General features: G+C 47.2%; 2 protein-coding genes and 1 pseudogene across 3 annotated transcripts in view; all 3 read left to right on the plus strand.

Moving 5' to 3' along the window:
- Positions 1–13,030, plus strand: part of LOC149357740 (uncharacterized) — a 142,797-nt gene extending 129,767 nt beyond the window's left edge. For both annotated transcript variants that reach the window (XM_089577965.1, XM_089577969.1), the window contains one exon: positions 12,908–13,030. The gene's annotated coding sequence lies outside the window, so the exon portion shown is untranslated. The remainder of the gene's footprint in view (positions 1–12,907) is intronic.
- Positions 7,004–8,209, plus strand: LOC149357742 (uncharacterized; annotated as a pseudogene).
- Positions 13,031–13,447: 417 nt separating the features above from the next.
- LOC149357743 (uncharacterized) lies at positions 13,448–14,580 on the plus strand. The gene is made up of 2 exons (XM_089577964.1): positions 13,448–13,509; positions 13,686–14,580. The coding sequence occupies exon 2, from the start codon at positions 13,829–13,831 to the stop codon at positions 14,480–14,482; it is 654 nt and encodes a 217-aa protein (XP_089434090.1). The 5' UTR covers positions 13,448–13,509; positions 13,686–13,828; the 3' UTR covers positions 14,483–14,580.
- Positions 14,581–26,931: the final 12,351 nt, after the last annotated feature.

Consider the following 26,931-nt stretch of genomic DNA (forward strand, 5'->3'; position numbering starts at 1 on the left):
TCTAAAAGCGGTGTTTGTAATTCGCCCTTTTGCGAAATTATTGATACCCATTTTGGAATCGCTGAGGATGATGCTCGCTTGGGTATGCGCTAGGGCGCCTCTTCTGCCGTTTCAGAGGATTTCGTTTTGATTGTTGCCGAGACGATGTGGTCACCATTCTCATTCACAGCCACAATTGCAAAGGCATTGGTATGTTTGTATTCTGCCGCATCTACATAAAATGTTCCAGCGCACTGTCAGTATTTATTATGTAAGGCTTTGGCTCGTGCTTGTCTTCTACCCTCATGGTGTAAGGGCTGCATGTTTTTGGGGAGTGGTTTGATTAGTAGAGCCGTCCTATAGTCCCGGGGTAAATCTACTTTAGCATCTTTATTCGCAGGTTGAAAGTTAATTCCGAGCCTGGTAAGAATACTCCTGCCAGTTCTGGAATTGGCTAATCGCGCTGTTTGAGCCATTAAATGGGCTTCTTTCAGTTCATTGTAGGTGTTATGTATTGCTAACCTCATAAGCCTTTCGGTTGAGGCATTTAGTGGAAGTCCTAACGCAGCCTTATAGGCCTGCCGTATCTGCCGTATCATGCTATCCAATTTGTCCTTTTCTGCTTTTCAAAAATTTGAGATAAGGGGTGGCATACGGTATCCATAAATCTCTTTCCCTAACCCCTTGTCTGCGGTTAGCTGTGCGGCGGATTAATCGTGCCGTCGCTTCTACCGTGCGTTTTAGCTTAGTGAGTGTGTCAGTATTCTTTCCATTTGTTTGTAAATACAACCCCAGTATTCTCATGGTTTGTACCTCTTTGACAGATCGTCCATTAACATAGTCGTTTATTTGCGGGGGGGGGGGGGGGGGAGTCGTGGTACGCCTACCTCTGTTTACGACGGATCACGAAGAGTTCAAATTTTTGCTCGGAACAAATGAGGCCGGATTCCCATGCGCATGCCTCAATGATGTCCACTGCTGCTTGGAGTGTGTCTTCTATGTAGCCTTCGCATCCTTTGGTTACCCAAAGTGTGATGTCATCTGCATAGAACGTGTGATGTAGGTCTGGTATTTGTGCCAGTTTGGGGGAATTTTGATGAGGGAGAGGTTAGAAAGGAAAGGGGACAGGACGGAGCCCTGTGGCGTTCCTTTACTTCGTAGTGTGATTGGGACAGACTCTATTGTTCCGACCGTTATCACTGCTGTTCTGTTAGTGAGGAAGGATCGGATGTAGTTGTACGTCCTTTCTCCGTGGTTGATTTCTGGCAAGTTTGTCAAAATGGCTTTGTGGGTGACGTTGTCGAAAGCTTTAACAAGGTCTAAACCAAATATTGCTTTCGTTCCTGTTCCCTCGTCAGCTTCAATTATGTCCTTGTTAAGCTGCAAGAGTATGTCCTGGGTAGATAGTTGGGCCCTGAATCCTAACATTGTTTCAGGGAGGTGGTTCATGTCCTCCGCATAGTTTTGGAGCCTGTTGAGGATGACATGCTCCATGAGTTTGCATAGGCATGATGTTAATGAAATTGGGCGTAGATTCTCAGTGCTGAGTTTCTTACCCGCTTTAGGAATAAAAGTGATTTTAGCGTGTTTCCACTCTTGTGGTATGTTGCCTGCATGCCAGCATTTGTTCATTAGGTCTGAACCGCCGCAATGGACGTTGCGTCTAAGTTCCTGAGAGTCTTTTTTGTTACTTTGTCTGGTCCTGCCGGAGATGTCCGCAGTTTTCCAATTGCGTACCAGACTTCTGCGTCTGTGATGTCTGCGTCTAAATTTGGATTAGGAGTCCCCCTGTAGTCGGGTTGTTTGGTACCATCATCCGTGTTTAGATAACGTTCTGCTAGCTCTTTGATTAGGTCTTAAGTTGTACCCTCATATTTATGTGTGAGTCTGTACAGTTGACTTTGTTGCACGGGACGTGTTGGTTCTGGGTCGAGCAGGTGTCTTAGAAAATGCCATGTCTTCTTATTTCCGAGCTGTCCATTGACGCTTTCACATATTTGGTTCCATTGCTGTGTTTGAAGAGTTAGTGTATGTTCCTCGATTCGCCTCTCGATTTCAGCGATCTTTTTGAGTAGTCGCTTGTTGTGTTTTTGCTTCTTCTAGAGTTTTTGGAGGCTTTTTTGTGCCTGCCACAGGTGAAAGAGTTTTGAGTCTGCAATGCGCTCCTCCTTCTAAACTGGGACCACAACGCTAATGGAGCTGACATCCTCATTCAGGGAGGTAACCCAGTCGCTAAGGTTAGAGATCTCTTTTGGAGCTGTTTTGTGGCGAAGTTGCTTGAACTTGTCCCAATCTGTGGTTCGTATTTCTTTTGCTTTGTTTTTGTGTTTTGTCGTGGGGAAGGTGATGCTAAGGATGAAGTGTTCACTTCCAAGATTTTGCCCGGTGTTGACTCACTTTGTGTCCTTGACGTTTTTAGACAGGGATAAATCTGGAGATGTGTCCACACATACACTGTTACCCATGCGTGTGTGGTCGCTCGGGTTGTTTAGCGTTGTGAGCCCTAGTGACTGTATGATTTGCCAGAGCAGGTTCCCTTTCGGAGTTGCTTTGGTATATCCCCATGCTGGGTGTTGGGCGTTGAAGTCTCCCACAATTATTAGTTGAGCCCTAGCAGCCAGCTGTATTGTGTTTATCAACAAGTGTGGGAGTCCATTGCCTTTGTTTCTGGGCGGGTTGTATACATTAGAGCACTGCGCGGGCCTCAATCTGAGGCCCGAGCCCGGCCCGGGCCCGAGACCTGAGGCCCGAGCCCGGCCCAGGCCCGCGACTTCAAGCCCGGGCCCGGCCCGGGCCCGCTAAATTATCGCTGTAGCGAGCCCGGCCCGGCCCGTGAATCCCGTAGTGAAGCCCAGCCCGGGCCCGGCCCGGCCCGTTTCAAAGTAACGCTTGAGGTATACTGCGCAATTATGTTCGCGCAATTATGTTTGCGCAATTTTTTGCGCAATTATGTTTGACCATGAGGTATACTGCTCACTTTGAGCAAGTAGACTGCTAGTACGCCAATAAGGAACTGGCCGACAAAGGTTCTGAAACCGCAGTTTGACTTCCAGAAAGCTGGTTCTTTTTAACCCAGAAGGAAGTGATGAAGAGTAGTGCTCTCCAGGCCCGTCTTTTGGAGACCGATCTGGTGTAGGTTCGCAATGATAAACTCGGAAGTTCCGAGAGCTAAACAAAAAGGGCTGCATACACGCGTAGTAGTCTACTTTGCGTTCCCCCATTTTTTTAAAATCAGTTATATTCTGCCGCCCGCGAAGTATATTAAAGCTGCCTAGCAAGCAGTAGGATGACATTTTTTTAGTGAACGCGTTCTCACAGGTTGAGCTCATAGCCGAACTGGTCGCCTCTCTACAGAAACGAAAAGCTAAAAGGCTCGAGTATTTCACGGTATGTGCTTGAGGACTACAAGCGTCCTAAACTAATATGTTCTTCCCGAATGCATTTCTAATAGTGTATATGTGTGTTTTGGGATGACGAACGATCAATGGCCGATTAAGGCCGGTTGAATTTTACTCTTACTGCACCGCGGCGTCGAAATAAGGAAATTAATAAGTCAATGAATGAAGCTTAGTTTTTTTCTCAGCGCGTACTATAACTCATAGCTCATCCGTGTCGCTGCTTCAAAGCCGCAATTGTATACATCACTTTGCAATAGTGAATGAAAAGTCAGACACCAGCCGTTTCTGTACGGACCCAAGCCCGGCTCGGGCCCGCAGCTTTAAGCCCGAGCCCGGCCCGGGCCCGCAAATACAGGCCCGGGCTCGGCCCAGGCCCGGCAAAATAAATCATGTCCCGGCCCGGCCCGGCCCGCGGGCCGGGCCGGGCCCGGGCTTTCGGGCTGGCCCGAGCCCGTGCAGTGCACTAGTATACATTAAGGATGAAGAGATTTGAGTCTCCTTTTACCTTGGTACTATTTCAAGTAGGGTGTAATCTTCTTCCGAATCATTTATAAAATGTTGAATTGCGGTGATATTTCTTTGCACCAGCGTGGCTGTGAAGGAGCCGGCTGCGTTACTAGTATCATAATGAGGTGGCAGGTATGCTTTATAGCCTGGCAGTGTAGCCCTGCCTCTAGCTTCTCGCAATGCAATCACGTCTGGGGTTGTAACAGACGGTGCTTATTGGATGTGGAGCTGCAAGTGGGCCCGCTTGCGGCGGAAGCCTCTGCAGTTCCGCGGCCAAATTTCAAATTTTTGGCGTGGTTACATGTTGGGTTATAGATGGTTGTGGCGTCGTGGACAGATCCAAGATGGGGGGTAGGCGGGCCTCGATAGTTGTAAGCCTATCCATTATTTTCTGCATGCAGGTGGCTATTTGGGATACATGTCCCTCTAGTGTTGCGAAGCGAATATCTATCTCTGCAAATTTGGTGGTAACGAGGCCTTGGAAGGTTGCTTTTTCTGTTGATATAGCCTGGTTATCTCTGACAGAGTATTGATGTCTGCCCTGAGTTTGGTAGGCGCTTTCGACGGCTGCGGGGTGTCGGCTTCCGAAGCCTCGGCCTTTCTTTTGGATTCCTCGCGTTCTTTTGTAGGAAGCGGTCTCTTAGTTGCTATTCTGGCGTCTGTGTCCGTCGCGTTATGGGCCGAAGACTGGGACGCGGTGGAGGGAGTGGGGGAAATGGCGCCTGCTTCCATCGCGTTATTGGTCGAAGCCTGGGACGCGGTGGGAGGCGTTCTAGCCGCAGTGGCATTCTGTACCTGATGCCCTTGTAACAGGCGTTTAATGTCAGCCAACTCTTTTTTAAGGCTGGCAATTTCTCTGTCTCGGGATTGTAGTTGTATCTGAAACTCCTTCTCTCGAGCGTCAATAGATTGGGAGGCCTCTGCTGGCCAGCTCACCTTTTTGTTGCAGCGGCTACCGCTGCGTCCGCGGCTCGAGCTTCTCTTCTCGTTCCCTGCAGGGTTTTCCAGGGGCGGGAAGGAGCTGGAGTTGTTCCGGCTGTGGCTGCCTCCTTTTCCGGTAGCACCCTGTTCCTTCTTCCTGGGCCTTGACTGGTGTCCGTGTAGTGATGAGTCGTTGTCCCCTTGCTTGGGTGTCTGGTTGCCATGGGGAGTGCCTTGTTTGTTCTTGTTGATCAGCCGGAATTTGCAGTTCCGGCTGCCTGTGTTATGGCCCCCGTTGCAGACGATGCATACAGGTTGGCAGGTTGGCTGTTCTCCCTCAGGTGGAGGTGAATGATTTTCTCCGCAGCGGCGGCAAAGGTGCATCGTAGGTTTGTAGCAGACATCGGCCTGGTGTCCTACCCTCCTGCAGTTGTAGCATATTTCATGTTTCTCCCTGAAGGGGTGGACCCGAAAGACGCCGCATTGATCGATTACTTGGCTGGGTGGCTTCTTTCCAAAAAAGGTGATTTGTATTGTATGCATATTGTATGTATTGTATTAATACGCATGGTTACTAGCCAAAGTACAAATGTCCCCGTTTGAAATTCGCGCTCTGTGACGTCACGACCATTTCGACCAATTGAAACAAGGTCAGTCTAGCTACGGCGCGACGGCGGCCACCCGAGGTCTCGCTTTGTCTGTCGTAGTGTTGCTTTCGCAACAAAAATATTCTATTCGTTACAAGGCAGCTTCGTTACGCTGTTCTCGGACTGCTGGATCTTGAATTCTCTGATCGGCGGCTTGTAGCTGCCTGTCGCTGCCGCACATAATGCAAGCCAACAGTCACCGAAACCAAGGAGCATAGGGGATGTTCTTTTTTCTACGGATTGAGCTACGGCGAAGGTTGTGCAATCTTCTGCTTTCGGGGGTACTTGTGTGTACTGTAACCAAACTTGAGAATGTTCACCAGCGCCGCCTCGACAATAGCGGCGAACGTAGTACGACCTCTCTTACCCCGAGTGTCACATAGGAACATGATCGCACGGTGAGGGCATAAGCTTGGCGAGAACCCTCACTTCCGGTTGTTTGTGTCTGAAACTAAAGGCTTATGCGTGTTGGCGTTCTTTCGTAAAAGGCTTTGGCGACGGCATACGTGCAACATTCACAGCAATCCACCTCAGGTAAATCGGCTGAAGGTAGATGGGACACTTTCGAGCGCAGCTATTATGCTCCCATACCTGCATTCCGCGTCGTAGTCGGTTGTTCAAGTAGCAGAGCGAATTAAACATCACCTGGAAAGGGGCTGCCACTGGAAGATTCTGGAGAGCTTAGCTTAATTTATGGTGGTTTAACGCGCCAAAGCGCCTCACGCTATGAGGGACGCCGTAGTGAAGGGCTCCAGAAATTTCGACCAGCTGGGGTTCTTTAACGTGCTCTGACATCGCACAGTACACGGGGGGCTCTGGAATTTTCGCCTCCTTAGCAATTAAACCGTCACGGCCGCGCGATCGAATCCGCGCATCTCGGGACCGCAGCCGAGCGCCATAACCACTGAGCCACCGCGGCGGCAGATCCCGGAGATTGGCTAGCAGCGTACTACTCCGCATGGCAGGTGGCGTATTACGCACACACACACACTGGAAGAATAATTTTCCAGTGACTAACACTCACACACACCACCGCAAGTGGCTTGCGAAGAGTTGCGCTTTAACTTTGCATTACCAACAACCGCAACTGTCTCTAAATTTTTTTACGAGTGAGTGCTCGGATGTGCGCCCACCAGATTGAGCACGCTTGTGCACACACACATGCTCAGGCGCACACATGCACGTGCGCACGCACGCATGCAAGGACGGACGCGCGCGCACACACGCACTCGCACACACTGGCACTCGCAGGCACACGCACCACGTTAATTTTTGAATTCTTGAGGAAAAGGAAACAACTGCGATGCTCTAACCCTCAGGTGGGAATCGAGCCAGTGGCGGCGGGCGCAACAGAGAAGCTTCGTTTATTGATGCCTTAGGCTACTCGGCCGTCTTCGAAGATTCTTTTTATTGTTGTCGCATGGAATATTGGAACCTCCCTGATCTCCTCTTGCCTTACTTGATGGGGTCGAATTCAGCGATCTCGGCATATGGCCTCATGCCACCATCGCTCTCTTACTACTGAGTGGACGCGGCAACATCGTCGTGACAATGTCGGCTGATGTACCACTGTTTGTGTAGGTTCTTGCTGGATTCATTTCCATCGTCCTGGGAAATGCACCGTACGCTGACACGGGCTTCGATCGTCGCCTGGTATCTACTGATGCTTTTCGCCCATCCGGTGCGGGAGGCGTATTCTTTACGAACTCCTATATGCCGGGGTGGCTTCACGTGGATTCTACCATCTGCGCACCTTCATCGAGCACAGTGACGTCATCCCCCCCCCCCCCCCCCCCCTCAAGCCAGGCTCTTGCCTATAAAAAGAACGTCTGGGCCTTCCATCGGCAGTGGACGCGGCAACATCGTCGTGACAATGTCGGCTGATGTACCACTGTTTGTGCAGATTGGTGAACGAAAATATACCTTCCGTAGCAATTACCTTTTTTTGATCGTGTTGCCGTGTCCACACACATTGATCGTTTGCTTGAATGATTGTATGTCAACGGTTGGCCTGTTGCTGAAGCTGTCAGGTGATGTGGAGGAAAATCCTGGTCCTCAGACGGCGGAAATGATTAAACAAGTGATGGAAACTCAAACTGAAATCCTCACTAAATTGAAGGAAATTCAGGAAAATCAAACGTCTTCAGAGGCACGCATGCTTGACGTGCAATCCAGGCTGTCTACTATTGAACAAAAGCTAATAAACTTCGATGAGGCTAGAGACAGGCTTTCTAAACTAGAGGCATTTGCTGAAAGATCTGACATAGAAATGGCAACTGTTTCCCGAAAACTTGATGCATTAGAGAATCGCTCGCGACGCAATAATCTAATCATACGAGGTGTGAAAGAAGAAGAGTCGGAGAGCGCAGAGGTCCTATTGAAAAAGTGAATGAGGATATTTTTGAAGCGGAACTTAAACAAAGGGTTGGCTCTATTGAACGCATTCACCGACTTGGAAAGATGAAAGAAGGCAGTGACCGTCCGATCATTGTTAAATTTACAGACATTAGGGACAAAGCGAGAATCTTGAGTAATTGTTTCAACCTGAAGGGCACTCCGTATAGTATAAGTGAAGATTTTTCTAAGCGAATTGTTGAAATAAGGAAAAATCTCTGGAACTCATGTGCGAATGAACGAAAGAACGGTGCGAAAGCAAAGTTAATTTTTGATAAGTTAAAAGTCAATAATACCCTCTACGCTTGGGACGAGGAAGCCAAGCAGCGGTTTAAATGCCGGGATGATTCTAGCAATGAGTGACTGAACGATCATAAACCTGATTGCTTCAAGATTATAAATGTGAACGCCAGAAGCTTGATTAACAATGTAGATGCGATAGAAAGTATATGTCTTGAACATGATCCTGATATTATAATAATCACCGAGACTTGGCTACACAAAGGTATCGGAGACTGTGAAGTTACACCCCCCGGCTACTTCATAGTAAGAAAAGACCGTGAAAGGAGAGGTGGCGGCGTTGCGATAGTGATAAGCAGCAACATAGCCTTTTCTGTCATGGAAGGGTTTGGAGATTTAGAAACTGCATGGATCAAAATCAGGCTGAATTCTCGCAGTGTCTTAGGGGGGCTTTCTACCGAGCTCCAAACTCAACTACTGATGTGCTTGTTGCCTTGAAAAGATTATTGGACTCCAAAATTCACTATGGTGACAATATCTTGTTACTTTGTGATTTTAATCTGCCAGAAATTGATTGGTTGTCTCTTTCTCCTGGCAATGTTGATGTAGCTACCGGTGAACAGCTGGTTGAACTCGCATATTGCTATGATTTGAACCTGATTGTTGACCAGAGCACAAGAGTATGTTCAACCACATCTTCGATATTGGATCATGTCTTCTTATCATCCGGTTTCCAAGAGTTTTTGCGCAGTTGTGATGTGGAAGAAGGTTTGTCTGACCATAAGATGGTGGTTGTGTCCCTTAATATGATTCCTGATATCCGTCATGAACCTTGTAGAAGAGTTGTTTTGAATTTTGCTGCTGCTGACGATGTCGGAGTATTAGACTACCTTGAAAACTCGTTTAAGGAATTCATGAGCTTCTATAAAGACGGAGCTGGAACCGATGAGTTGTGGGAGTTCTTTGCAAATATGATAGCGCATGGAATCAATATGGTTTGGTTTGGTTTATGGGGTTTAACGTCCCAAAGCGACTGAGGCTATGAGAGACGCCGTAGTGGAGGGCTCCGGAAATTTCGACCACCTGGGGTTCTTTAACGTGCGCTGACATCGCACAGTACACGGGCCTCTAGAATTTCTCCTCCAAAGAAATTCCAGCCGCCGCGGCCGGGATCGAACCCGCGTCTTTCGGGTCAGCAGCCGAGCACCATAACCGCTAAGCCACCGCGGCGGCTGGAATCAATATGTTTATTCCTAAAACCATGAAAACAAGAACAAGGAGTCCTTGGATTAATAGGGATATCATTCACAAAAAAGACAGCTAAAACGTAAGCGTAAAAGATGCTCAGACCATCCAAGTCCTGTACTGAAAAACTCCGTACATCTAATGAGCCAACAATTAAAACGCCTCATCAAAGAAACCAAAGACAAATTCTACAATCAGACTCTCACAAGGTTTCTAACCGAGGCACCTAGCAAGTTTTGGAGGTATGTAAATCGCTCAGGTAAAAATAAGCAGGCAAATGATGAATGGAGCGTAGAGTTGGCTGAGAGATTTAATTCATTTTTTACATCGGTTTTCACACGTGATGATGGCGAATCCCCATTTTTTCAGCCTGCGGATATTCCTCCTATATCGGATGTAGAGATCAGTGAGGAAGGGGTCCTGAATTTGCTCTTGAATATAGACACCAAAAATTGAATTAACTTGAATTAACTTACCTTGACCGTAATAATTTGTTATTTGCTAATCAGCATGGCTTTCGCAAGGGACTTTCCACAAACACACAACTCACTGAAACTGTACACGACCTCTGCTTGTCAATTAATTCCCGCATGCAAACAGACAGTATTTTTAGATTTCGCAAAAGCGTTTCATAAAGTCTCGCACCTGGAACTGTTACTTAAAATCAGATGTATATTAAAAAATGAAACGATAACTAAGTGGTTTACGTCCTATCTTTCCTGTCGAGCACAGTATGTTCAAGTTAATGCTCATAAATCCAGCATTACTCCAGTAGACTCCGGCGTTCCGCAGGGCAGCGTCCTGGGCCCGCTCCTGTTTTTGATTTTCATCAATGACTTGCCTAACAAACTGAGCGTACCGGTCCGATTGTATGCAGACGACTGCATCATTTATAAACAAATTGGTACTCTGGAAGATCACGTTGAACTAAATCTAATTTTGCAAAAAATCAACGAATGGTGCAAAAGGTGGCAGATGGTATTAAATCCAAATAAAACAGTTTTTATGACCATTACAAGAAAGAAAACTATCTCAGATTATAGTTATAGTATCAATGATAGAATAATAACCACGGTAAATAAATACAAATACCTTGGATTAACACTTACTTCTGACTTACGTTGGAATTCACACATAGATAATACATCTTCCAAGGCCTCAAAAGCACTCTGTAGCCTCAGACGAAATATGCATAGTGCAACCCCTTCAATCAAATATCTGGTTTTTAAGAGCTTGATAAGGCCCATTCTCGAATATGGAAAAATTGTTTGGGACCCCCACACTGCATTCAATTGCTCGAAGCTGGAAAGAATTCAGCGTCTCGGTGCTAGGTTTATCCCCCAACGTCTTTGTGTAAACGTGCTGATTTGGAAGCGCTCGGTTTTAGAACCAAATGTGACAGGCTCAAGTTTCTTTTTCAGATTATTAATCGCAGCTTGAAAATAAACCATTCAAAGTACTTTGAAATTAAAACAGGAGAAATATCACGCCATCGTCACAGCTTGTACTACCAATGCCCACAGTCCGAAATGATCGCTTTAAATTTATTTTTTCCCAAGAGCCATTAAGGAATGGAATATGCTACCCAACTCTGTTGTCACCTCACAATCACTTAGGGAATTTTTAGATAAGCTGCATGATGTTTTATCGTCTACATGAAATATATGCCAGTGTTTTATTTTTTGTATAAGTGGTGAACGCTTTATGTACCGATTTTTGTGCCCGTTTCAATGTTTGTCTTTTTGCGATTTTTTATACCTCATTATCCACTCCTGTTATAGCCCGTGATCTGGGCTGACAGTATAAATAAATGAAATGAAATCATCGAGATCATCAGCCTGACTACGCCCACCGCAGGGCAAGGGCCTCTCTCAGGTCTCTCCAATTAACCCTGTCCTTTACCAGCAGCGGCCACCGTATCCCCTCAAACCGTCCGCCCACCTAACTTTCTGGCACCTCTTGTTGCGCTTGCCCTCCCTTGGAATCCTCTCCGTTACCCCTAAGGACCAGCGGTTACCTTGCCTTCGCATTACATGCCCTGCCCAAGCCTATTCCTTCCTCTTGATTTCGACTAGGATGTCATTAACGCGCGTTTGTTCCCTCACCGACTCTACCCGCTTCTGGTCTCTCTACGTTACATCTATCAATTTTCTTTCCATAGGTCGCTGCGTTGTCCTTAACTTACGCTGAACCCTTTTCGTTAGCCTCCACGCTTCTGTCCTATAGGTGAGTACCGGTAAGATAGAGCTGCTGTATACTTTTATCCTGAGTGATATTGCTAAACTGCTAGTCATGATCTGAGAGAACCTGCCATATGCACTGCCGCCCGCACATAAAATTTCCGGAAGGCGCACACGCCAAGAATGGGAAACCAGTCAGGAGGTTGAGCTTGCGCAGCATTTACGTTTGGAGCTTAAATGTGCGGTTCTCCAGCAGTTGTGCGTGTTTATCAGTCATACGGTTTTCCCACACGGTAAGCACTGTTATTGACAGGAATTTCATTAACAGGAATTAACAGGAAGCTCACACGGAATTCCGGGGTCTTTCATCGCAGGCAGAAATCTTATAGTGTAAGACATGACCTCAATGTCGTTTTTAAAGGGCAACTGACTACCCTCTGGTCGAAAGCGATAGTTAAGAGCCATCGCAATCAACAACTTCGCCATGCTCCTCTCCTTCCGTTCTCTCCTCGAGATTTTTCTCTCTCGCGCCTCGTCGAGTAGGCTCCGCAAGGGAAAAGCACCCTTCCTCCTCCTATGCTAGCGGGAGGCGTGGTGTGGTTGAGTGCGTCGTCACATGTCTACGTCATGGCCCCGCCTTGAAAAGAATTCTTCTCATGGTTTTTGCTACCCGGTCTATTTGGGGGGGGGGGGGGGGGAGAGAGAGGAGAGCGGCGGGTCTCCCAAAACTCTATTTTGCTCTTTGGGTCTCCTCGCGGTGTTTCGTCGTGTTTTTTTCTCTGTCCCTCCTCTCCCCAGTTGCTTGGGTCGTGGGCGTAGCCGTCCGGAGCGAAGCGTCTTCCGCAAACCACCACATTCTTTACCGTTTTGTCAGGAAGGCCGATGCGTTAGAGCCAGTCACGACTCAACTCATAATCTCCTGGAAATCTGTGCCGGATCGTGGTTCGACTCCAGTCGCTGCGTGCGCATCCAACCGCGAAACAGCGTCGTTGCATTTTCTCCGCATACTGAACGATCGAGAGGTGCAATCGGTCGACCACCTAAACTTGTTAGCGAGCGCATCCTTCCATATATCTGTTTGTCAGCCCCAGTTAGCGAGCCACCTTTTCATTTTTTTTAGGCCTCCCCATCGTTTCACAACCGGAGGGGCGGGAGTTGGTTTTGTTCGAAACGCACGGCGAAGCGCGGATCCGGCAACCGCCCATTTGCTTTTATCCGTGTGTGTTTATGTGTTCTGTGTGTTTGTGTCTCTTCTCCGCTCCTAAGCTCATGTCGTTCGACGGAGTCAAGGCGTAAACAAGATACACGAAGGATAAGCGGTGTGTGTGCGGAGCGGTCGAGCAGCGGCGGCAACCAGCGCACACGTCTCCTGAATTACTGCTCCACGTATTTGCAGGCTACCCCACGCCTGTCATCTGTACGCGACAAGGTGCCGAGCCCGTCCACTGAGCAAGGTGCCCGACATCTGTACGAGGCAAGCTGCCGAGCCAGAGGTGCACGAAGAATAACATCGATCTCGGACAGCGTTCGAGAATCCTGCATAACGCCGGGCCTCACGGTGAAAAGCACGAACAATCGTCAGCGGCATCACCGACACCGTCCGGCGAATTTTCAGCAAGGGGCGTTTCCTTGGCATTGGCAGCAGCGGCGGCAACCAGCGCACACGTCTCCTGAATTACTGCTCCACGTATTTGCAGGCTACCCCACGCCTGTCATCTGTACGCGACAAGGTGCCGAGCCCGTCCACTGAGCAAGGTGCCCGACATCTGTACGAGGCAAGCTGCCGAGCCAGAGGTGCACGAAGAATAACATCGATCTCGGACAGCGTTCGAGAATCCTGCATAACGCCGGGCCTCACGGTGAAAAGCACGAACAATCGTCAGCGGCATCACCGACACCGTCCGGCGAATTTTCAGCAAGGGGCGTTTCCTTGGCATTGGCAGCAGCGGCGGCAACCAGCGCACACGTCTCCTGAATTACTGCTCCACGTATTTGCAGGTTGGTCGTTTTTTCGATAGTAGTTCTTGTTCCTGCCGCTGCTGCCAAGGCTGCCGTTGAGTGTCACGCAATTATCATGTTACGCTGTTGCGCATGTCGACAACCTGTTGATGGCAGCTGTCAATCACTGTGCTGCTCAGAGTGTGAATTTACGTACCATGTCGGATCATGTTCAGGCGTTTCGGAAGAAACGTTCACTTCGAAACGAGCAAAGGCTTGGAAGGCCTGGAGGTGCGAAACATGTAAGGGCAGCCGTAAAGCTGAGGATACACTGCCCGGGCAGCAGTCCGATAGAGAACTAATCACTAGGCTGTTTTCAATGGAAAGTAAAATTGACTCGCTTCTGGCCATGTCCAGCAAGCTTGAGTCGCTTGAGTCATCCGTTAGCCTGCTCTCAGATAAATTTGATGACTTTCAAACACGTCTTCTAGCCCAAGAAAAGTCGACAAAGGATGTCACGAAGCGTGTAGAGCGGCTTGAGAAAGCTGAATGGGCCTGTGAAATTGCACAGCTCAATAAGGACGTTGACAGTCTAGAATGGCGCAGTCGTCGACTGAACATCGAAATCCATGGTCTACCAGAGACGGAAAACGAGGACTTACTAAAGAAAGTGAATGAAATAGGCACAAAATTGGAACTTGATGAGGTGTGCTCGAGTGACATAACAGCCCTACACAGGCTTCCCGCGAAGCCGGGCAAAACACGGGGAGTAATTGTTCGCTTTGCAAAGCAGGAGGTTCGTGATGCCTGGCTAGCAAAAAGGCAGGCGCTACGAGATGACAACACCGGAAAGTACATCTGTGAAAATATGACTCGGTACACTCGCACTCTTCTGACAGTTGCCAAAGAATGGGCTAAGGAATCCGGCTACGCGTTTGTTTGGCACGTGAATGGAAAGGTGCTTGTACGGAAACAAGCCGGTGCACGAGCAGTTGTCATCCGCGATAAGGATGACCTCGCCAATCTGAGGTGATAGAGCAGGCAATTGTATTTTCAGGCAAACGCGATGCCGTTCATGTCCAATTTTGCTGACCATATTGAGCAAGTCAAGGATAAGCAGAAGTTTTCTTTATTTCATTTAAACGCCCAAAGTTTGCGAAATAAATTTGATGAGGTTGCTTTGTTTCTATCAGATTTAAACCACGAGTTTGACTTTATTTGCTTTAGTGAGACGTGGTTCACATCTGACGACTGTTTTCTTTTGCCGGGATTTGATTGTGTGTCAGCCTGCCGTTCATCAAAGCGCGGAGGAGGTGTTGCTCTGTATGTGCGTTGCCAACTACCGTATCAAATTCTAACAAACTATAACATTGTGAATGAAAATTTTGAGTGCGTCATTATTCACTGTTATAACATACTACTTGCTCTTGTGTACCGACCGCCATCTGGGTGTTTAAAGCATTTCATGCAGTTTGCAGAAGAAATATTTGAACGCAGCCTCGAGCTCAACCTCGAATGTGTCTTTGTTGGGGATTTCAATATAAATGCTTCTCCAAATAATATTACTTTTTTGCATTTCCAAGAGCTCTTTGAGTCGTATGGTTTTTCAAATGTGATTAGTGATCCTACTCGTGTCACTTCAAATTCTGAAACAATACTTGACCTGTGCATTACAAGCTTCTGTCCCGATGAAGTTAAATCAGGTACAATTATATGCGATCTTACTGATCATTTACCCATTTACTGTCTGATACCTTCGAAGCAAAAACGCTCTTTTCTGGAGAAAGAAATATTGGTTAGAGATTACTCGGAAAGAAACATGTTAAAGTTTAAAGAACTCATTATGCAACAGGACTGGGATAGCGTTACAAAGGAAAAGGATTCTAATAACGCTTATAAGGCATTCTTGATGTTTTTTATTTCTGCGTACAATGAATCCTTCGCTTTTAAAACTCTTAAGAGACACAAGAGAGCAAGAAAGCCCTGGATCTCGCACGACCTGTATAACAGAATAAAAAACCGCAACATCCTTTTTCAAAAGTTTTTAGACACACGAAGTGAAGGCGATCTCCGCGTATTTAAGAAAGCGAGAAATAAATTGAATGCTGATATTAAAAAAGCAGAGATCATACTATGTGAACAAGTTTTCAAATATTGCAGGAAATCCCCGTCTGGTATGGCAAGCGGTCAGAGACATCACGTGTAAATCAAACTCCCCAAAGCGGGTTTCTTATCATAGCGAATCTATGAGTGACGAACAGGTTGCAAACCTGTTCAACGAACATTTTATTAACGTGGGTGCTTCCGCAAATGACTGCGATGCGATACCATGCGAGGAATTCGTCAAAGTACATTGTGAAAATACTGTATTTTTGTCCCCAACTGATGAATATGAAATACTCGACGTCATTTTGGGTTTAAAGAACCATTGCGCCTCTGGAGCTGACGATATTAAACCCGGTCCACTAAAAGCCGTGGCAGAAATAGTTAATAGTCCCCTTACACATATTCTGAACCTTATTCTTTCCACCGCAGTGTTCCCAGACGCAATGAAGTTAGCTCGTGTGGCTGTTATACACAAGGGCGGTTCCACTAACGATATGAACAATTACAGACCAATATCTGTGCTCCCTATCTTTGCGAAGGTAGCGGAAAATATTATACATAAAAGACTAGTAAGCTTTCTGAGTGTAAATAACATAATATCAAGTGAACAATTCGGCTTTAGAAAAAATAAGTCATCCGAAATGGCCCTTCTTGAAGTGAAAGAACATATACTCGAAAACATTGAAAGGAAAATATTTACCCTCGGAATATTTCTGGATTTTAGAAAGGCTTTCGACTGTGTCCAACACGACGTGCTTTTAAAGAAGTTGCCATTGTATGGCTTTCGTGGCAACGCATGGTCTTTAATAAAAAGCTACTTAACATCTAGATCCCAGTTCACATGTATAAATGGCGCAAAATCCGACAGCAGACTTCTAAAACAGGGCGTACCTCAAGGGTCATTACTTGGTCCGACATTATTTTTACTATATATAAACGACATTGTAAACATAATAAATAACACTAAGTTAATTTTATATGCAGATGACACGAATGTGTTTTTCTCGGGCGCTGACGTTGTGGACGTGTTTCATCAGGCCAACGAATGGTTAACTGGACTGAACTTATGGCTTCATTCGAACAGACTCCAATTAAACACAAGTAAAACTAAATACATACTGTTTAGACCGAGGGGAACCCATCCACCCACGAACTTGCACTTAAAATTTCATAACATAACTATCGAACAATCGACTACAGTTAGATTTTTGGGGGTAATATTCCAAGAGAACCTTTCATGGACGCCTCACGTTGACGCACTGCGTAGGGACCTTGGGCGAGCCGTGGGAATTTTGAACAAGATAAGATACCATGTTCCGTCTGCTGTAAAAAAGCAAATCTACTATGCGCTTTTACATTCACGCTTCTGTTACTGCTTCCTAGTATGGGCTACAACGACTAAGACAAATTTGGATCGTCTTTTCTCTTTGCAAAAGCGAGCAGTGAGAGCAATAGGCAATTTGGATCTTTCGGAGGACACTGCACCTCATTTTAAAGGTAACAAAATAATGCCCATTCACAAACTCCATAAACACAAACTGGCCCTGGAAATTTCGCGTCTTCACCAAACAGATATAACATTTCAAACTAAATATCATGCGCAACCTGGTTCTTATTATCTACGACAAAACTTAATACCAAGGCCCCGTTCGCGTACAACATACGGTGATCAAAAACTAAGTTATTTGATTCCAGATTTCCTCAATGCGCACCCTGAATTAGCTGAGATACTGTTTACTGCCACCAAGGTGCAACGACTGAGGAGAACACTTAGAGATTTTTTCTTAAATGAAAACTAAAGACCATGCTGTGTTGATAACTTCGTTCGCCTTCACTCCGGATCTTTACCTTCACTGTGATGATTGAAGACGTGCGCACATACATCACTGTTTTTCATAACACCGTACCACTGACCCAACCTACTGTTTTTATGTACCTGTATTTTTTGTGTTTTTTCATGCACCTTCATATCATGCAGTATTGTTGTTCCTTTTGTTTTGTAATTATTGTGCTTATGCTATGTTGTTTCCGCCGCAGCCAAGGGGGGCGCGGCCCCGTCAGGCATGTCTATTGCCTTTTGTCGCGTCCCCCAAGGCATTTCTGTAACGGAATGTCTTAAATAAAGAAAGAAAGAAAGAAAGAAAGAAAGGCTCTACACACGACACGGCATCCGCACAAGTAGCTAAAAGCTTGTTTTTGGGGGGCTTTCACGGAGGAAAAAAAACTGGCTGTGGCTTAGCTTGGTTAAGCCTGGTAATTGCGAAGCAATACGATAGGTTCCGCTATTTTATTGGTTTCCCATGTACTGACACGGCTAATGACGCATAGCCAAGAATGACGACACACACGTGTTACTTTGTTTCATCTTTTATTCAAACCTATAAATACGCTTTGGTGATCTGTGAACGTTGACTGTTTTCGTCGGGCTGCATATTGAGCACGCCGCTTGGAAAGTCGTTCTTCTCGTTCTTCTGCCGTCTCCGTAGCTCGCTGATGCTTCCTCTTTGCATTCTGCCGAAGTGTCTTGCTTGCTTGAGGCGGCATCTGACAGGCTTGACGAGAGGAGCGAACCGGTGTTGGTGCCTGCCAGCCTCGCGCTGCGACGGCGCGAGATGGGGCCCCGTTTTTTTCACAGATGGTATGACGTCATTCCGCACGCGGCGCCCCTGGTGAGAGGAGCGGTAGTTGGGCCGCCGTTGGTGCCTGCCAGCCTCGCGCGGCGACGGCGTGAGATGGGGCCCCGTTTTTACACAGATGGTATGACGTCACTCCGCGCGCGGCGCCCCTGGTGAGAGGAGCGAGAGTTAGGCCGCCGTTGGTGCCTACCAGCCTCGCGCTGCGACGGCGCGAGATGGGGCCCCGTTTTTACACAGATGGTATGACGTCATGCCAAAGGTCATGCCAAAGGTCAAGTGGTGCCTACCACCGCCTCGCGTTACAACGGGCTGAGGTGGTAGCTAAAGTAGTATTGCTTCGCAATAAAAAAACTAAGGGAGCGCGGCACGCAGAGGGCTATCTCATGACGTGATCACGGCGGGGGAGAACCGACTCTCTCAGTTTTACTATTTTTTACTTTTTATGACTAGGGTTCAAGCTATCGCCAGACGCTCCCTCCTCAGTTTTTTTTTCGTTCATGCAGGTTTGTAGGCATGTGATGAAACATAAGGCGCTGGGGAAAGCGCTGCGCAGATGACGCGACGCCCCGGCTACGCCCAGCCTTTTGCCGTCAGTCAGAACGACGCACCAATGGAATGCCTTTAGCAAATGTGTCCCGTATGACGTCAAACGAGCCAGAGTAGAGGGCGTGGACGTTTGCTTGTGGAAGGAAAGAACTAGCGGGCTTTGATTTGAATTATTACAGGTTCTCGGGGCGCGCATGGCTCTAGTATTTTGCAGAGGTTATCTTCGATGCCTCATCTATGCAGTGGGCTTATTTTTTAAAAAAATGTCCTGCCCTGGGCAGGTGCCCTTTAAGGTACTGCTGAAGTAGGCTATGCCCCAAACGAACATAGCATGACAACACAACACAAATAATCGCGTTGTTCAATAGTTTCTCGTTGCTCTCACGTGTAGCATTTCACTGATCACGGCACAAACGTCCCCTTTGCTCGATGGCACGCCCTAACGCGTAAGGTCCACGTTTGAAGTCTAGGAAAGGCTTTTGCGGCCTAATGAATCCGGCGTCAAGAAAGGCTTGGCAATGCTGCAGGTATATGCGTAGACGAAGTAATGACCGATCAGAACCTTTGTCAGCTGCCTTCTGGAGAGGCAGTACAGGTATTCCATGGAAAAGCGAAGATTGAGGAGATCGAAAGTATCAGCACAAATTCTCTCACGACTATGTACAGAAAAGACAGTTGATCATTTAGTCACCTAATAAGCACAGCTGCCAGGAAGCGGTGGTTTTCGGTTTTGAAAAATAAAAATCCTGAAACAAGTTGGTGGACAAAAAGTGCACGAAAGATTCACCAGACTCTATCAATGTGGCAAGAAATTCTGCCCACATATAAGCTCCCTTTTAAAGCGCCTCCAGACAAGTCACAAGGAATTCTGCCCACATATAAGCTCCCTTTTAAAGCGCCCCAGAGAAGTCACAGAAATTTTGTGTACCGAATTTACGTTCTTCCTCGCACAATTCAGCACTTCCAACAGTGTCACTGCGCAAAGTCGCAACGAAGATGTCGTAAATTTGTGTCCGTACATACACGAAGTGCTCCCAACCTATCGAAGCCTGCTTTTAAAGCGAAAGCTTTATTGGCCTAGTCAAGCCAAGGTCGTTGGCGCCGCAATTTGACCTTCAGGTGGAGGAGCGATGGAGATGTGGCAGCCAAGTTACATACCTTCTCTCATTCCTTCCTTTATCTCTTCCCTTGCGGTGTGGTTCAGGTGCCCACCAAGAGGTGACAGTTACTGCGCCATTTCCTTACCTCAAAAGCAAACAAAACAAAACTAAACATGTCGGCCATCGGCGCGTTAGCATTGACAGCGTTGTAGAGTCCGTTCATTCTGACGCAAGGGAAGGCGCACAACTGGCTCCCTGGGTCAATGGACACCTCAATCTTGCTGTCATATACGTGGTGTTGTTTCCGCCTGCAAAAATGCTTTTGCTCAACATTCCGTGCTTGGCCAAACCACCGGAAATTTTTTCTAATTTTCTTTTCATATTCTTATTCAAAGCAAGAGATGGCGACGACATCAGCATAAGCCAAATCTTCGTTTTACACTGCACTAACCAGACGCTACGATTAGATGTATTTTGAAGCGAAAGTTTCACTACGGGACATCGGGCTTCAATCGCCGACCGTGTATATTTGACCTGCAGCAGATTTAGAGGTCAAACCATGAAAAATGGAAAAAGAAATTGATTCAATATCCGTGACTGGGAGTCGAACCCGAGGCGGCGCGAACAGATCTTCTTTAAAGGGATACTGAGGCGGTTTTCGAATCAGCTAATTTTTTAGGGTTTTGAAGTAGTGTCATTGCTGATCACGTCTGTGAAATTATTTTTTCGATTTTGGCTAAAACAGTGGCGCAATCACGAATTGAAAACGCGAAGTTCAAATCTCCCGCGTCCCGCGCGAGCGTAGGAGAGGAGAACAGCGGAGAGGGAAACCTCGTCCATGTCGGCCAACGTGACGTCACGTTGAGGAGCCGGGGATACGTCGGCGCACCCGAGCGAGCTTTTAGCGCGCGTTGTTTCTCGTGATGCGTGCGTTGTGACGTACAAAGCGTGTCAGCGGACCTTGAGAATCAGATTCAACACGGGGTACTACTCAGCGTTCGTGTCCATGAACAAATACGGCCGATACTGTGTCGTCTTCCACTGTTTTTCGCAAGATCATAAGCTCGCATCGCAAGCGCTCGCTGCTGTGACGAAGAATTCAAGCTGACCAAAGCAAGCTTACTCTGCTCGAAGCACTTTCGTAAGAGCGGCTACATGCAGAGCTTGTCCCTAATGTGACCTCTGGAGATTTCTGTCGAAAAGGCGCGGCTCAACCATGACACAGTTCCTTCGATTTTCTCCCGCATGAGAGGCGTGTCACCATTCCGAAGGAGCGCCTCTTTTAAAAGTAGAAACATGCTCACTTAGCCCCTGGTGTCGCTCTTCTCAGCTTAGGTGCGGCCAGACCACCTGAGGCGTGCTCAGCAAGGCTCGGTTCGGGATTTTATACTCGGTTCGACGTTTCCAAGCAAGCAAGCAAGCAAAGCACAATAAAGCAAAGCAAGCAAGCATCGAAGCTCTTCATATGCGGCATCTCGTTTAATCGTAGCTAAGTGATTAAAATGAAAGCGTTCGACGTTGATTTCGGATGCAAATTTATGAGAGAATGAATGCCAATCGAGTTTTTGCAAAAAAACACCGCAACCTTACTCGGTTTCTTCATCAATTTGTGGCAGCGGGCGAGTTGCAGCTAGCTTGGCTTTTAAACACACATATAGTTGGCCACCACTTCACTGAACCTAAACTACAAATCTAGGAAGGGCGAGCGTTTCCGAGGCAGCGATTAATATTTTCTGGCATCTGCTGAACGCGCTACGAGTGAAGCAGCAGCCTTGTGCGCGTATTTGGCTTGGTTTCCAGAACACAATTATTGCGTCACTATCCTGTGGTCATATGCCTCGCAGTGCTTGGTAACTGCGCTTCGCTAATTTTGACATCAACTTTGTGCTCCTTCATCGTTTCCTTGAAATACTTTCTTGCCCCAACCTGCAACGCCGGGTACTGAGAACAGGATTTTTTGTATACACTGCTTTGAGCCTTTTCTTTAGGATGACGCTCTTCCGGGCGAGCCAGGAGGCGTCTGTCTGGTGGTGGTAATTGACATGAGTATTGTTCGCACCCCTTCGTTTCCGAGAATACAAGCCGAGCAGGTGCTGGCACCTTTTACGCATGGTCTGCATCGCGTCTTTGACGCTGGCGTATGCTTGTGCTAGGCGTAGAATTTTTTGCTTGTGTCTTTTTGGTTTCAGGTGATATGTGGAATGAGCAAACGGTAGTATCCTTTTCTTCGGAGGTCAGTAAAAAAAAATAGTCGCCGTATTCGCTTTTACAACGACACGGAAAGCTGCGATCTGCACTCAACGCAGCGCCGGATCCGCATCGGCAGCTTCTCCAGTCCTCAAAGTGACGTCACGACCTCTCTTGACCAATCACGGGCGGCGGCGCGCCGCGCGACGTGCCCCGCGGCACAGGCCGCATATTTCGGCTAAAAAAGGCAATTCGCGTTTGTTTTTGCCTTATTTGGATGCGATATTCCAGTATACAGCATGAAAAACTATAGGACGCCGCTGCCAGCCTGATTTTCAAAAAAAGTGCGTCAGTCTCCCTTTAAGGGCCGCTCAGCGGGCCCAATCGTTCACTTATTTGTGCATGAACTTGTTTCGCGTTTTTTTCTTTTTCAAATCGGCAAACCACCCTTTTTTAGTAGCTGTGCTTATTAGGAGTCTCGGTGCTCATTTGCCTTTCCTGTTCGCACCGCCTGGACATACTCGTGAGGAGCCGTTATGGGGATTCCTTAACGAAGTTGCTGACACCTTCAATTTCCGCACTGTGCGCTTTTCTTTACACTCCCTCTATAGCCTCTCCAGAAGGCAGATGACTCAGGCACATGGTGACACACAGCGCAAAAGACGAGGAACCAGAGTAAGAGAGACACAGGGCAAGCGCTGACTGGCAACTAAATGCTTTATTTGCTAAAAACCTTCTGATATGAAGGAAACAGGCAGAAGGATACACCACAAAAAAAAAAACAGAACTAAAAACACCTTTGAAAATGCGCACGACAATCGAGCTTTCGGAAGGAAATCCATCTCCTTATCAATTTAGGAAACTGATGGTTTGCTGACGCAGTTATGCTTGTCATTTTCAATGTGGAAAGCCTCAACCCTTTCCCGTGTAGTCTGATCATTCTGCTTGTACAGCACTGGTGCTTGATGAAACAAAGCAGTGTACTTTTTCTTTTTCATCTCTTCACAGCCTAGACAATATTTGAACAGATTTGATAGGGTGTTCCGATTTCTTAACTTGTTCCTATGCTCTTGTAGGCACTTATTTAGGCACCGTCCGGTCTGGCCAATGTAACGGGCCCCGCAGGAGAGGGGAATTGTATACACCACACCTGTGCTGCAGGCAACGAACTTGTCGCTGTGTGCGACATCACACCCATTACTATTGCCTGCCTCTTTCTTTCTTTGAATAGCTGGGCATACTTGCTTTAGCTTGATTCGGGCTGAAAGGAAAACACTAACATTGTACCTGCTTGCTATATTCTTTAGACCATGTGAGAGGCGGTGTACGTATGGTAAAACGGAAACTCTTTTCTTTTCAGGCTGAACGCCCAGCATGTGCTGAGCGGCCTGGTGCTTTAATGATTGCAGTAACCGGGAGAATATGCCCCCGTTATTACTTCGTCTCGATATCCGGCATTCTTCACCCTATACAACTGGCACTGGAAGCTGTCTCCGACGGCATGGTGGCATGATTTGGTCAAAGCACTTCGCAGGCACTAACTAACTATGCTGTTTTTTTACCAATTTTGAGTGTTCTGAATGAAAACTGAGAAGGGTCTTTGTCATCCTCGGGTTATACTTTCAGCATGCATGGTTGGTTTCGAAATGTAACCGGAGGTCCAGATACTGCAATTCCTCGTCGACTGAAACCTCGAAAGTGAACTGTAAGCCTGACCCACACTCCCTGAACACATTCAGGATATATGTGATCTGCTGAATCACCGCGTTCTACAAAAACCAGATAATCGTCAACATATCTGAAGGACTTCAGGTGTAGATGGTGCAGTTTTGTTTCCAAATCCTTGTCAACGTACATTAGAAAAATGTCACTCAACAAAGGGGCGACGCCGGAACCGATACACACACCTGCTTTCTGCTCAAGCAACGTGCCTTCCCAACCTACAAAAGTGGAATGCAAATAAAATTGTAAGATTTAAAAAAAAACTTTTCACCGACAATCCGCATTGTGTGACGAACGACAGCTTGTCATTACTTTCGCTTAAGAACTTTTAAGAACGGTTAAGCACCAGGCCGCTCAGCACATGCTGGGCGTTCAGCCTGAAAAGAAAAGAGTTTCCGTTTTACCATACGTACACCGCCTCTCACATGCTCTAAAGAATATAGCAAGCAGGTACAATGTTAGTGTTTTTCTTTCAGCCCGAATCAAGCTAAAGCAAGTATGCCCAGCTATTGAAAGAAAGAGGCAGGCTATAGTAATGGATGTGGTGTCGCACACAGCGACAAGTTCGTTGCCTGCAGCACAGGTGTGGTGTATACAATTCCCCTCTCCTCTTCCCTTTCCCCTGTGTGGAGTAGCAGGCCAGGGCCATGTTACCACCGGCCGACCTCTCCACCTTTCCCTCATTAAAATTCCTTTCTCTCTCTCTCTCTCTCCCTCTCCTGCGGGGCCCGTTACATTGGCCAGACCGGACGGTGCCTAAATAAGCGCCTACAAGAGCATAGGAACAAGTTAAGAAATCGGGACACCCTATCAAATGATTCAAATCTGGTCAAACATTGTCTAGGCTGTGAAGAGATGAAAAAGAAAAAATGCACTGCTTTGTTTCATCGAGCACGAGTGCTGTACGAGCAGAATGATCAGACTACACGGGAAGTGGTTGAGGCTTTCCACATTGAAAATGACAAGCATAATTGCGTCAGCAAACCATCAGTTTCAAAAATTGATAAGGAGATGGATTTTCTTCAGAACGCTTGATTGTCGTGCGCATTTTCAGAGGTGTTTTTAGTTGTTAGTTTAGGTTTTTGTGTGTGTTTTGTGGTGTATCTTTCTGCCTGTTTCTCTCGTATAAAAAGGTTTTTAGCAAATTAAGCATTTAGTTGCCAGTCAGCGCTTGCCCTGTGTCTTTCTTACTCTGGTTTCTCGTCTTTTGCGCTGTGTGTCACCATGAATCTTTATCGACTAGCCCAGTTGGACGGCTTGCTAGACTCAGGCACTTACAGGGTATTTGTTTCCTGTACCGTTGTATCGGCAACCTTTTCTGGAGTTCCTTGACACCAGTGTTTTAAAACGTGTTAGGCGAATGTGCATTTCTTCTGCTGCAAAAAAAAAAAAAAAACATTCTTTAAACTCCCCACACCTACGCTGCCTGTGAAGGGATGACTTCATGCTAAGCAGATGTTTGCGCCATGGACGGTGAATTGCGGCCTGTGCGGTACACCGGAGACAATTACACCAGAGTACACCAAATACAGAGTGAATGGCAAGTCGGTTTTGGGGTAACTAAAGATGTCTTGGCTTTGTATGCCTGCCCATACAGGACAGCTTCCTCTCATAGTAGGCACATGCGTTGGTCCTCACGGCGTCTGCGTGTTTACTCTGTGCAAGGGAAATTCCCTCGCGTGACATGGACACGATCTGAAACTACTGAAGCTGAAGGCTTTAGTAGATGCAATATCTGTCAGCTTTTTCCCTTACGTACCTCATAAGACAGATTCAAGCGTATACATAGCCCATTTGCACTAATTCTGAGTGCATTTGATTTCGCGGCTTTTGCGTAAATTTATAGCTGTTTGCCGGGACAGTAAATTAAAGTGGGCAAAGTCAAAACAACCTTGCATTGAGCAAATTTTGCAGTTTTTATTTTATATGCTGATATCACAACGAAAAGCAAACAGCCATGTAACTTTGAATAAAAACAATCTACGTTGTGAATTTTTTATATTCTGGAACCGTTTGAACCCATTTGAACCGGTTCAAACCGGAACGGAATGTCGCTCCTGAGCCGAACCCGGAACTGAGTCCAAAAGGCGTGAACCCGAGCCCTGACCGAAGCCGAAACAAATCCGGTTCGACACCCTGGCACTTACATTGCATAGGCGTGAAGTGTTGGCCGGCTGCCACTTGTCACGTTTCACCTTTACTGTTTACAGGAGCCTTCTTTTCGGATCTCTCGGAAATGAAAACATTCTCCAGCCATTTCGGGAATGATTTGTGCCCGCAACACCCTGACATGTCGTCCCTTTCTTGCGGCCAAGAAAAGTTGCAATAGATGGGAAACAGGCCGCCGAATGTGCAACTGACGCAGGCGGGATAAGGAGCGGGCACAAAAATGGCGCGTGCCCTCGCCGTGGCGGCACTAGGGTTCCTAGTATTTGTAGGGACCCTAGCGGCACTTGCACTGCACTGACCCCCTCAAAGGATGTCCCCATTATCCACGAAGCGGCAGAGGGCGGCGCGCATCGAGGCACCCGACGCGACTCCTTTCATGGCGGGTCGCCGCGCCCGTCGGCAGCAGCCAGGCGCTGGCGGCTTTCAGTTCATCGATTTCGGCGTAGACAATTACGGGTTTGCATCATGCGTGGCTGAACCTGGCAGGTGCCGTTGTCAAACTCACTACGAGACAAAAGTTACCGCAATACCCAAGCTCTGGCCAAATGTTTAGGAGAATCCCCTAGGTGGAAGAGATTTGTGGGGGAGCCGTATATGGTGGAGTAGCCGTATGCATGGCTGCGCTTGGGTGGATGTCAGTCAGTAATTACTCCCTTTTTACTGTACCCAAGTTCTGCGCAGTTTCACCGCCGTTTGTCTATTCATAGGGCAGTAGTAAACTATTCAGTGATGTAAAAGAGCAGCTTTCTTATAAAAGGAATGTCTAGAAAGGATTCAGTTTTATCATCCGGTCATGATTGTCCAACGCGCTTGACAGAGGTACGTTTTGTGAGTGATCCAACATTCCTCATTCGGGAATACCGATGCGGTAATTCAGGAATGCGCCCATACCCGCCACGGTGGCTCAGTGGTTAATGCGCTCGTCTACCGAGCCGGAGTACCCGGCTTCGATCCCGACCGTGGCGGCCGCGTTTCAACGGAGGTGAAACGCAGAAAACGCCCGTGTGCTGTCTCTC

This window comes from Amblyomma mixtum, chromosome 3, assembly GCF_055824585.1.
Source record: "Amblyomma mixtum isolate Tamu chromosome 3, ASM5582458v1, whole genome shotgun sequence".
NCBI lineage: Eukaryota > Metazoa > Arthropoda > Arachnida > Ixodida > Ixodidae > Amblyomma > Amblyomma mixtum.

What these genes read in the sequence shown, in the direction of transcription:
- LOC149357743 (XM_089577964.1), top strand. Translation starts at nt 13,829, where the DNA reads ATGGAAAGTAAAATTGACTCGCTTCTGGCCATGTCCAGCAAGCTTGAG.